The 12,063-nt window shown below is 47.8% G+C and overlaps 1 protein-coding gene across 1 annotated transcript; it reads right to left on the reverse strand.

Annotated features, from left to right (window-relative positions):
- Nucleotides 1-2,093: 2,093 nt before the first annotated feature.
- Nucleotides 2,094-11,044, reverse strand: mey (morpheyus). The gene is made up of 7 exons (XM_017253793.3): nt 10,583-11,044; nt 6,971-7,482; nt 6,470-6,630; nt 5,752-5,953; nt 4,237-5,426; nt 3,343-3,567; nt 2,094-2,956 (listed from the first exon to the last, which is right to left on the reverse strand). The coding sequence occupies exons 2-7, from the start codon at nt 7,459-7,461 to the stop codon at nt 2,862-2,864; spliced, it is 2,364 nt and encodes a 787-aa protein (XP_017109282.2). The 5' UTR covers nt 7,462-7,482; nt 10,583-11,044; the 3' UTR covers nt 2,094-2,861.
- Between the last annotated feature and the right edge of the window lie 1,019 nt (nt 11,045-12,063).

Raw genomic sequence — 12,063 nt, forward strand, 5'->3', positions numbered from 1 at the left:
ACTGTTGCTCCCGTATCGATCACCTGGCGATGATCTTGGCCCAATCTCAATGCTGGCAACAAGACCGTTTCGGGCATTGAATTCGCGTGCGTGATTCGAGCAAGTGGCGTTATTTTTTAATTCTTATCAATTATGCCTTCTACCACATTCAATTTGGTACTGGCCTGTTTTTTGTTTGGCTCTGTGGACTGATTTGCAAATGGTTTGCAATTGCATTTCCGTCAGGCCATTGTAACAAATAGGAAAAGTTATGGATTATGGATCAAGTTTGTTGTCTGAGTCTTTTGATTTTTGTAGAAAAAAGTCTTTACATCAAGTTAGTTTCCTAAGCTCTTATCATATTAAAGCTGACTTCTTTGTTCTATCAAACAGAATGTCGCATTATTGTTAAAAATGATTAGCTTGTATACTTGTCGATAATTCCTTCTATTACATTCAATTTCGGTTTCACTTCCGTCAGGCCATTGTCTCTGCAGCAATTCATAAAAATTATGAAAAGAGCCTCTGGCAGCAGAGTAGCCCGACTGGCAGTAGTGGCCACAAAAAATAGCTACCCACCCAGATTGGTCCCCAAGGGCCATCGGCAGTCAGCAGTCGGCGGCGTTCTCCTCATCGCGGCTGCTGCTGTTGACATTGCCGCGGACATTGTCAAGCCGAGCACTTTATTTGCTGCGCGTTTGACATAAACATTTGCCCAGCGGACAACTGAATGGCCAAGGCCTCTGTTCGGCTCCTTATAAGAACGGACGACACGCCGCCGAGGCCGCTGGAGCTCCACCTCCTTCGTTTTATCATCGAATGCTGGCAATTTTTGAAATACGCATTGCAGAATTTATGTTATGCGTGCCCCCCGTCCAACCAGCCGACCGCCCGCTGCAGTGACAAAAATCTAGAAAAGAAAGATGCCAGCAAACGGATGCTGTGAAGCAGCCTGCTGCGGTCCGAGGACGGAAAGTGTCCAAAGACTTTCGCTATGCCAGGGAGCACAAGTCGGGGACAGTTGGTCCGACCAAGTATTAGAAAAAAAATGAACAAAAAGAGGAGTAGCAGAGGAGCAGTTGAGCCTCCTCTGGAGGCCATCGCGGAGGCTTTGTCTAAATTTGGATGGCCATGTCGGTGACAGCATTTGACTTGGCAACTTTTCATGTTCATGTTTGCCAACTTGCGCCGAGTTCAAAGCATCAGATTCGAGATAATGTTAAACATTTCCTTTCAAATTGTTTTTCTGTTTTGTCGATCTTGGTGTTGTTGTTCTTTGCGACTGCCATCTTGGGGTGGGTTGATAGAAAATCAGTAATAATTATGACTAAAAATTATGGTGACTTTTCATCTTGGCGAAGGTGAAGAATGGCTGTGAAAAACTCTCTCTGGAAATTGGCATTTTTCCTTCAATCTTAAATGGAGGATAATGATCGGTAAACATTTACAATGCCATTAAATTATTTTTTATTTGCAAAATATTTATTTATAACATTTTTTTTTTCCAAGGAATGAGCTTATATTGTTGCTTATAGCATACACAGCATTTATCTTAATAAACTTTTATAGTCGCTGTAAATGTAATTTGCTCCACCCGCCCTTTTTGCACCTCATTTTAATGGCTTGCCTCGAAATGTAGGTGAAATCTTGTTAATGAAGTTGTTTACCTGCAATTCATAGCCCTCTTTTCCTCGCCCAATTAGTTTGTCACTTTTACTGCAGCTACAGTTTGGGCCAAGTTGAGGGCCGTTTAGCCGAGTTCAGTGCCGCTTAGACATGGTTCGGTTTCACTCTGGCCAATTTTCCACCTGGTGAGTGTGGCATTCGATTGTAGGAGGAGCTGTTCGCCAACGGCGGGTTGGGGAGCGGGCTAAACGGCGCTCTGATTGATTTGTATCAACGTTGATTAGGCCAAAACCAACAATCATGGCCATGGCTTGAGGTTGGCCTTGTTAGACTGCCCGGCCGAGAGATACAGTCAATCAATTGGCATTGACATTGACGGGCAAATTTTGTTTTCCGTAGGAACGAGCTAAGGAATCCCAGCAACCCCGCCAAAAAGAAAAGTAAAGCCAATGCAAACGAGTATCTTTCTAATACGTTTATTTACCTTTTATAGCATCTGAAGTTTTGTCTCTTGTTACATTTTATTTTCATTTGATTTTGTGTTGTTTTTTTTTGAGTGTGTGTGTTCGTATTTGTGTTCGATTAGGCCTAGCATATATAAGCATTAAGTTAAGTATTTAAGTATTAGTAGACAGTCAAACCTCTTAAACGAGCATTGTTGGCCAGTGGTTGTCAGTTCGAAACTCGCTTAAGAGGTTTGAATGGTTCGCACTACAACTAAGGAGCTTTTCGTTTCCGAGTCTTAAGCTGATAGTATGTCGACGTATTCAGAGTAGTCTTAGCGGTAAGTCTTATAAAGGGATCGCCTAAACGTTATATGAGCATATAGGTATAGTATAAATATTAAGCTACAGTTTCTCCGCCCCTCCATCCACTCAACCATCCATCCACATTTCTTTTCTTCACTGGTGCGATTTTTCCTTCACAGAGTAATCCAGCTCTGTGTTTGGCATCGTGTGGAGGAGTTTCAGGGGAAGGGCTCTCCTCGGGATCTCCATCCCTCGATCGTACATCTACTAACTAGATTATGAGCGGTGCTAAGTTTTGAGCTAAGTAGAATTTCATGCTAGTTCTTCTCCCATCTCCGCCTTCACCTCCACCAGGAAATGCATCTGTATCTGCATCTCCAATCTCCATCTTTAAGTCCATCTCCATCGCCGTCTTCGTCTCCATCTCCGTCTCTATCTGGTGCCCCTTCGTGTTGCTTGTTAAAAGGCCATTCACTGACGTTTGACGTTCCGGCATCGATTCTGCATTTATCGCTTGTGTAACGCGCGCTTCTGCATATTGTCCCAAACAGCAATGACCGTCAGTTGGAGCAGCAGGAACAGCGCCCCGGCAATTATGAAACCTGAATGTGAAGTGAGTGGAGTGTGTTGGTAATAGAGTTGTAAAAAGAGTTGAAGAAAATTTACGAGCTTATTTAATTAGCTGGGCACTCAGTCGGCAAGTCAGCAAGTCAGCAAGCTAGCCAAGCCTCGGCCGCGGGCCATCTAAGAACCCTGGCTGAAACTTGGGGCTAGATGGCGCGACGGCACGCGATTAACGCAAATCAATTCGCCACGCTCGGCGATACCAAATAGATGGAGCTGCGATCGCCACCGTGCTACCCATAAGCCAGCAACCTTACCGAACTCAGATGATATTCTGGGGCCACCTTACCTGCTCCAGCTCCTGCCCATGCCGCTGCCTCTGCCTTGCCACAGCCCTAGCCCATGTCCCTGCCCCTGTACTCACCATAACCGTTTATGCAAGTGTCCGACTTGGTGCCAAGGTCCAGTTGCAATTTGGCCAGGCCATCCAGACCAGACTCCGATCCAGCGCCGCCACCGCCTCCATCGGCGCCATTGAAGGCGAACTTATCGGTGATTTGTATCGATTGCACCAGCAGAATGTTCTCATCGCTGGCCGCCTGATGACTCACATCACGTTTTTGGCGTTCCGACTTAATGGCCAGCTCAACTGTGAAAAGGTAGCAGCAGCACAACATCAGAAAAGCACAACAGCAGAGCAGCAACATAAAAAAGCAAAGCACAAAAGTGCAGGCGCGGAAAGAGAAACGCCAAAGAGGCAAACAAGAAATGAAATTTGTTTTCTGGGATCAGTGCAACTGACCAGGGATGGATTGCCAACCACGTCCAGATACCATATCAAAATTGCACTTTACTGGATGACTGAAACATATTGCATATTAAGTATATAGACCTTCTTTGTAGAGGTATATGATTTTAGAGTTTTCTAGTGGTTTCTATACTGAACTTTATAATACTTATTAGCTACTAAATCAGAAATTAAAGCAAGAGGTAAACCAAGCTTCAAAACCCATAGATATTTAAAGGTCAAGTTTAAGAAACCGTCTTCTCCTGAACAAAATAAATAACCAGCAAGGAATTTCTAGTCTTTCCTAATTAACAATTTAACCTTTTTCAGCCAGTAAGCTTGCTAACCATTCCTGGCATGGTGGTAAATGTCATATGGGCAAGTCTGGTGATTTTTCAACGCGGCCACTATCTCCACCACCGCACCATGCACCATGCACCATGCACCCGACTTGGGAAGAGGTCACTTGGCGGATGGTGGATGGCGGATGGCGTCGCCATCCCTGGCAGACAAGAAGAACCGTTCACTTACCGCCATCGGTGCCGTTGAACACCGAGCGTTTGCGACGACCGTAGGACAGCAGCGACTTGAGCTCGCCGTTCTCATCGTTGTCGCAGATAACCGGTTCGCAGCGCGGTATGCAGGGCGTGACCAGGGCGCGGAACTGCACCAGCTCCGAGGAGGGGAACTTGAAGGCGTCGAACTGTGAGAGCAGCACCTTGCGATTGCCGGCCAGCTTTTGCATGGCACTCATTATGTACTGGTCCGTGGGACAGCCGTTGGCGTCGATCAGTGTGATTTCGGCGCTGTCCGTCCCGTCCATGGCCACCAGTTCCCTGACGAAGATCTCGTACGGGCTGTTTGCGTCGACGATTTCAAAGCGCAATGCCAGCGGATCGCCTACCTCGGCGATGCGCTTCATGTCGCTGCCATCACGTGCGGTGATCTTCATTATGACGTTCGGGGAGTCGACGATGATCTCCTCGCTTAGCGTCGACTCGATCTCGCCGGTGACGCCCAGGTCCACATTGTTCACCACCGTCTTATTGGTCAAGTCGTACTGGCAGGAGACGGCCAGTCCCAGATCCGAGGAAGTCACAATCATGTCATGATGCTGGATCACAATGTCGTTCATGTACCGGCCGTACGCACTCTGGCGGACATTGCACTCCAGATCATTGTACCTCATCCGCAGATCGAACTCCAGGGAGTTGTTGACATTTACGGCGCAAGATTTGGGCGCACCCTTGGCATAGACCTTGCCATCGAAGAGCTTGGAGGTTCGGATCTTGGTCACCATCTCGCCGGAGCGACAGTCGATCGAAACGTTGTAGCAGGCGGACTGCTCGTAGGTGGCTGCCTCCTCGATGCTCAGATACGGCTCGGATAGATCCGTCAGCGTGGCGCGACTGTGGTGGGACAGACGGCACACCAGCTCACCGGTCTCGTTGTAGTCGTACGAATGGCACCGGAACGGAGCAGTCAGGCAGAGGTCACGGCACTCGTCCAGACTCTGAACATTCTGATGCACCGAGTCCACGGTCTTCAGAATGCGACCCGCGACGCGCTTGAACTCACACAGCTTGCTGGGCTCCTCGGCGCAGTTGTTTTCCAAATAGTCGGCGCCATCGTAGGCCGCAATGTTCGCCTCGTCCGACAGCGTAATGCGATCCATGTCCGAGAGCTCGCACAGGCCAGAGTGCGCATAGTAGTTGGCCGATCTTCAGGAAGAATGTCATGCACATGGAAAAAAAATGTAAATGAAATAATTGAATATATTTAGAACCTTTTATTAATGAAACAAATATGTATTTGGGTTTAATTGGGGTCGAAAAATTTAGGGTCGAAGTCCTATGACGAAAGGTGTTTAATATTTAGTCCTTAACCATAACCATAACTTGTCGGAACTTCAAGCTTATTTCGCACTGTGTATAACTCTCTGTTTGGTATGAGGTATGGAGTGCCTTGAAGAGGCGCATAGAGGTGTATTGTGTGGAGGGGGCGTTTCAAGAGGGTGGCTCGTTGTAACGGTATCGCATCACTTACCGGCAGGTGAACTCCGTCTCGCCCAGGCACAGTTCGATGCAGTCCCGCCGCGTAGCTACGCTCTGGCTGGCCTTGGCCCGCTCCGGGAGCCGGTAGCCCTGTACGCGATCGATGCACCAGGCCTTCGAGCAGGGCCGCACTCCAAAGCAGGATTTCTGCGCGTAAACGGTGAAGACGGGATACTGGGACCGGGAAAGTGAACCTGTAAGACACGGGAGAGTGGAAGAGAGGGGCATTTTGGGTATTTATTGCGATTACCGGGGAACATTTAACATACAAGCTGCGGGCCATGGGCTCGTGATTGGTAGATCGAGTGCTGTTCAGAGCGCACTCTTGGCCCAAAGATTACACAAGGAAAAAGTTCATTGGATTCTTATACCCTGTAATTTCTGATCGACAGGGTATACAGTTTTTAAAGATATTCCTAGGCATAAGATATTTAAATAATGTGAATGAATTCATTCCCAGGTCTTTAAGCTTTAAACATTTTTGGTTAATAGTATTACAAGAAAAACTACTTTGTAAGGCACCTTAAAAGGTAGGACAACTAGGACATTATTGTTTAAGTACTCATTGACTAAATGTGCAGCTAAAACTTCAACCAAAATTATATTCGTTTATAGCTTTCGTTTATAACTTAATATTTGTCGCCGACATGTTGACCTATTCTGAACTTTGTTTACAACCAATAGTTTTCTCTTTTCCGAGCTGAACTCACCTGGCAACTGATCGGCGGTACTGCGGAACATGACACACAGCCCCGTCTCGTAATTAACCGCGCTGCAAGATTCATTGGCCTGGCAGGCCTCCAGGCAGTCGGTCAGCATGAGGGTGCCGGGCAGCGTTTCCAATTGCTTCGATGGCGCCGATAGCACGTACCTGCGATGGTGGATTAGGCGGAAAGTAACGCACATAAATTCTCGGTTAGCCATTTGTGGTAACAAAAATGGGGAAAAAAAGAGAGTGAAGGAGGCGCAACAGGTTCTCGGGTTGGGTTCCCAGTTCCCGGAGGCCTCCCCCAAGTGGGTGGGTTGCAGCATTATAAATGGAGGTGAGCCTGAACCCTCCCGGCCAGCTCTTTACGATGTGTTAACAGGCTGCATATTTTCCAACCGACTTGGAAGCGCTTGAGTTATGCTCCCTCGTGGGATTGTCCCTGCAACATGGGGCAACTAATTGCCCGCAATTAAAATTTATGGGCCGAAGCGGTGACACTTACCCTGTTATGAGCTCAAATCCAATCATATCCGGTTCGCAATCCTCGTCCGCCGAGGAGCTGGAAGGTGTTGCCGTTGCAGATGGGCCGAGATCATCGGCTTTGGTCTCTAGACCAGAACTAGGGGAAGCTGCGGCTACAGCAGGTGAGGCAGCTACTGCAGGTGCTGGGGCAGCCGCTCCAGGTGGAGATGCAACAATCGCTTCCGCTGGCTCGCCGCCGGACTGCAGTGTCAACGGTTTTGGTAGCTCGCTTCCGTTCAGTGGAGTTCCCGATACCGATCCCGCAGCCGCTCCCGCTCCCGTTGCCGGTATCGGTGTAGCATTGTTGCGCGGAAATGTCTTCAACGGTTTCACCGGCCGCTTGGGCAACTTGCGTGCTGCCACCGAGCTGTCCACCAGCAGCAGCATTAAGGCGATCAGCGCCAGGTAACTTGTCGTCGTCTTCATCATGCTGACTCGTTTCTTTGTCATTGACCGTAGCTGTAGTTGCATTGCTTCTGTTTCCCTGCCTCACTGCAAAAAATGGAGAAGAGAACAGAAAGAAAAGAGCCATAAAGAATGTTTTGGTAGCTTGGTTTTTAATTAGCATTTCAGTTTGCCAGTCCCCATGCTTATCTCATGATTAATTGCCCCAGCAGTTACAGTTAAGCCGTAATAATGGGTTTACCACTCCTGCAACTGCAACGCCCACCATCACGAAAGGCATTTGATTAATTGCAAAGAAATAGATGCAAAATCAATTTGGCTGATGGGCCGCCCCCCCTCCATGGCCCGAGATCCGTGGTCCGTTGTCCGATCTAAGCTCTGCTCACACGCAGAGGCTCAGGAATTAAAATAATGCCACTTAGCCAGGCGCACGCACAGGAAGCCCCAAACTGAGGGGGCAAAAATGAGAGGCAAAACAAAAAAATAATGAAAATAAAAGCCAAAGAAAAACCAACAGCAGCTGGAACTTGGGCCACGGCACAAGCTGTTAACTGAAATGGTCAGAAGGAATTCTGATTGGGCCCCCTGATCACAATGCGATCGATACGGAGCCAACACAACAGTTGGATGTTTTATGTCGGACGTTGTTTCTGGGATGCTGGCAGCCGGATCGTTAGTGGCTTTTGCGGTTCTTGGGTCCCAGCTGGTGCTTTTTAAGCTGCGGCATGGAAAATGCATTACGTGTAATATGCGTTAAATCACAGAGCTCACAACGGACAGTTTTCCACATGCTCTCGAAAAACCTCGGATAGGTTTGGATTGATTTCCGCACTAATCGAATCCGACTGACTGACTGCCCCGTCGTGAGTGGCTCATAATCAGCGATTATGCAACTGCCTGCAAATCAATTTTCATGGTTGCTGGTCAATGACCCGGCGCCTGGTAAGTCGAGCTAGTCGCGTGCTTGCTCCAAACCTCATACAACTACAAAAGCTAATAGAAATGCCTGGAAAATAGTACACATTCTAATTAACCGAACCCCAGTACTTCTTGGAGCTCTTTGAAAAAGTGGATCGGATTCCGTGTATTTTTGTTACGGCCTTGTTGGACCGACTTTGGCTACTGGCCCACTCAAATCACACAATTTAATGTTGTGGGTCAGCCGCTTTAGTGGGCCAATAAACTAATCCGCAGTCTGCCGCAGCGATCCCCACATCCAGTTGCCGCAGTTGCACTCTCTCGGACATGGACATAAATTTCCATTTGGCAGGCAAGCTGCTCCTGCTGTGGATGAGGCTGCTACCAAAGCCACTAAGGCCACTTGGCAGGCATTTCAATTCGAATTGAATGGAGATTTATATATACATGCTCGCATCGGGATGTTTGTTCATTTATCAGGCAGTTGCAGTTGCTGTTGCCCAGTTTAGTAACCCGTTTTATTTTAGCATATTTACAGCCAAATTTGACAGTTTGTTTAGTCGGACTTTATGAAAGGCATCCTAATGAGTGCAACTTGAAACGAGAGTGGTCGGACAGGAGGATTTTCGAGTGCCAATTTGAGAGTGCTCGGATCTGGTTCAATATTTGGGCTAATCCCGCTGTGAGCATCGCCTGTCTATCTGTCTCTCAAGGTGCCGATAAAACACTTTTATGACACCAATTCGCCAAAAACTTGCTACAACTTAATTAGAATGGGGACCGGCGTGGCTCGGCGCGCCAAGTGATTGGATGGATGACTGGTTGGAAAAGTGTGCCAGTAAAATGCCTGTCGAATGACATAACTGCCAAGTGGAGGCTTATCTCAATTGAAGCGCTGCTCAATGTAACTGTAAGCAATGTATGGATGCCACCGCAGATGGAGCTAGCCACTTGGCTGGCTGGAAAACTTGCAAGCTGGCATCCAAGCAAACGGGCATCCAAGCAACCTGGCCAACAACTATTTGGCTGAGCTATCTTCATTTCATGGCTGGCAATTTGAAAACTGCACCCGCTGGCCATTGGCGGAAGGAGCAGTTGGCCTGGCCCGATGTGGGTCAGCCCGAGATATTTCTATAGAATTTCTTTTTTGTTGCTGGCAGAAATTTCTCAAAGTTAGCGACAAATCTTCAATTAATGGCCAGTGAAATTTCTCAAATATCAAAAGACTCTGGCTCCAAAATAAAACTCGTTTCCCTTTGCCGACTGCGGTATCTCAAAAGCACTAGGTAGCTTCCCCCCACTCACTCACTCACTGATTGGAAAAATCTTGACAAAACTTTTCATTTCATGGCCCGACCTAACGGCAAACTAACCGCACCAATTCGAAAGCCATTCGAAATGTTAATCTATTCACCCAATCCATAAGCCCCCGACAAGAAACAGAGCACAGACATGAACTCCATAGCTCACGAAGAAGTCGCTCTAACTGTGAACGCATTAACTTTGGATCATGAGGAATCCACATAGATCAGTGGTTAGAATACTTTGTCGGAATACAAATGAGCTCCGGCGGAGCCAGGGCTTATGTTGTAATCGAAAAATGAATTGTGAGCCAAATCAGCTCAAGTTTCGGGCACGTAGCCCAAAGATTTGTCAGCGAGAAGGAATGAAGGAATGTGACTTGTTGGCTGACCAATTCTAATGGGGTAAGCGAAAGTTAAAGCCCGCTTTGACATTCTGGTCTCCAACTAATTGCCATTAAATTGTCGCACCGAACCGTTGCCTGACCCAAATCATTGGGCAGCAACAGCAGGATCCCAAGTGGGTAAATCAAGTGAAGAAGGCCAACAGGGGGAGAACAAGTCAGGAGACTTGACCAGGCAAAAGTTAATTGCCTGCAGAATTCTGCACATTTAGGAGTTGACGAGTTCTCCGCGCCGTTGTTTCCGGCATCGCAAAAATTCCTGCTCTGCTCGGACTTATCTCGCAACTGGCAACTAATGTGACATCTCCTCAGGCTGGCTGACCATGTTTTTGTTCTCCTTCCATCAGGCTGGCGGCGATCTTGACTCGGGACTCGCCACTGCACTGACATTCACCCAAAGCTTTCTCTAATGATCCATTGACCATTTTCGTTTAATTGATGGACATGTGGACATCCTGTTCGGCTGACAATTGACACCTTGTCAGGCATTGAATGTCAATCGATTTTCAGAACGCGTTTTTCTCATTCCATCATCAGCAGTTTGTTTTATGATTTTAATTTTACCTTCAAACGATTGATTGCACTGGGATTCGGTTTAAAATTTCACTTTTATATCGCAGGACACGCACCAACAATCGACGATTGATTGTTATTGATTTAAAAAACGTTGTATTGATTAATGTATTGTTTTTTTGGATTCGTTGAACCGAAACAGTTGATCGAAACTGTGAACCGCCGAACCGCTCGAGCGATCACCGTCCTCACTGTCGAAAGTGGAGCGCCTAACTGCCGGGCATGTGATTTGGCTAAACGTTCTTATGCGAACTTCTTGGACGCAACTCCAGCTCTGCGACTGCGACTGAGCAGCAGGCTACGAATTCCAGATGCTGGGGAAATTCGGATCGAATCGAATCAAGTCGTATAGGATTGGGCTGGACTGGGCCGCTCTCAGAGTTCGTTAGCTTCTATCACTCGAGGAGCGCTAGCGACCGCCAGTTCGAGCACCTTGACACTGAATGTTGGCTGCGAAGGCCGCGGAAAACGTTTTCAAGCTGGGAGCTGGGAGTTGGGAAGCCCACGAAGCCCCAGCGTCGCAGTCGGCGTCGACTTTGGCAGAGCCATCTACCAAGTGCTGCCACCAGCTACTAACTAACGCTCTCTCCCTCTCTGCGCTTTTCTTGGCCAAGACAAACCGGTAGAAGACGGAAAGCTAACGCCGACTACCAATCTCTTTGCCAGCTCTCTTTCCAGTCTTCTCTCTTCGGCGAAGACTTTCTTCAGCAGAAGCAGCCGCAGCAGCAGCAGCTTTTCTTGAAGGTCTTTGCCAGCTGCAGGGGCTTTATCTCGGCCCTGTCTGGGGTCTTCAGAGTCTTGAGCTCTTGTCGGAAGTAATAAAATGCAATTATAACAGTCGAGGCAAATGATTTTCTAATGCGATTGCCTGACACGCAGCTTCGGCATTGAATTGCACTGAATAATGCCAAATTGAAGTTCCACAGCGGGCCATAGCCACCATGCCCGAGGGCCTAGACGTTTAAAGCTGCAGGTGCAAGAATTCTTTCAGAATAGACCTAAATTGAGAAAGGGGGCAGCCAACTACGCTGCGATTTCCCGGGGAGGGAGCTGTCAAGAGCTGCGAAGAACCTTGCAGCTTTTCATTTAATGACCAAAGTTGTAAGTACCACAAGAACTACACGATGCGACGAGCATTACCTCAACGCACGCCTAATTAAGTGTGCGATAACAATCGAATGAGCAGGTAAACTACTGAAACCGGGAGAGGGGAAGCGGAATGAGGTCACTGATTGTGGGGGCAGCTTAGTCAAGGCAACCGGGCTGGGTGCGAGGCTTGGAGGTTTATGCAACCTCTGGCTCCATTGCGCCACAAAGAAAGCGGAGGCTGTCTCGAATTTGTCCATCACATAATGCAATTAAATATTGCCGCGCAATCATCGAAAGCACAGCGAACTGCACTCGTCGCACTTTTCCCCCATTTTCATGCATCTCAGAGCAACTGCAGTGGCATCCGATCGCCACAATTGAGG

This window comes from Drosophila bipectinata, chromosome 3R, assembly GCF_030179905.1.
Source record: "Drosophila bipectinata strain 14024-0381.07 chromosome 3R, DbipHiC1v2, whole genome shotgun sequence".
Taxonomy (NCBI): domain Eukaryota; kingdom Metazoa; phylum Arthropoda; class Insecta; order Diptera; family Drosophilidae; genus Drosophila; species Drosophila bipectinata.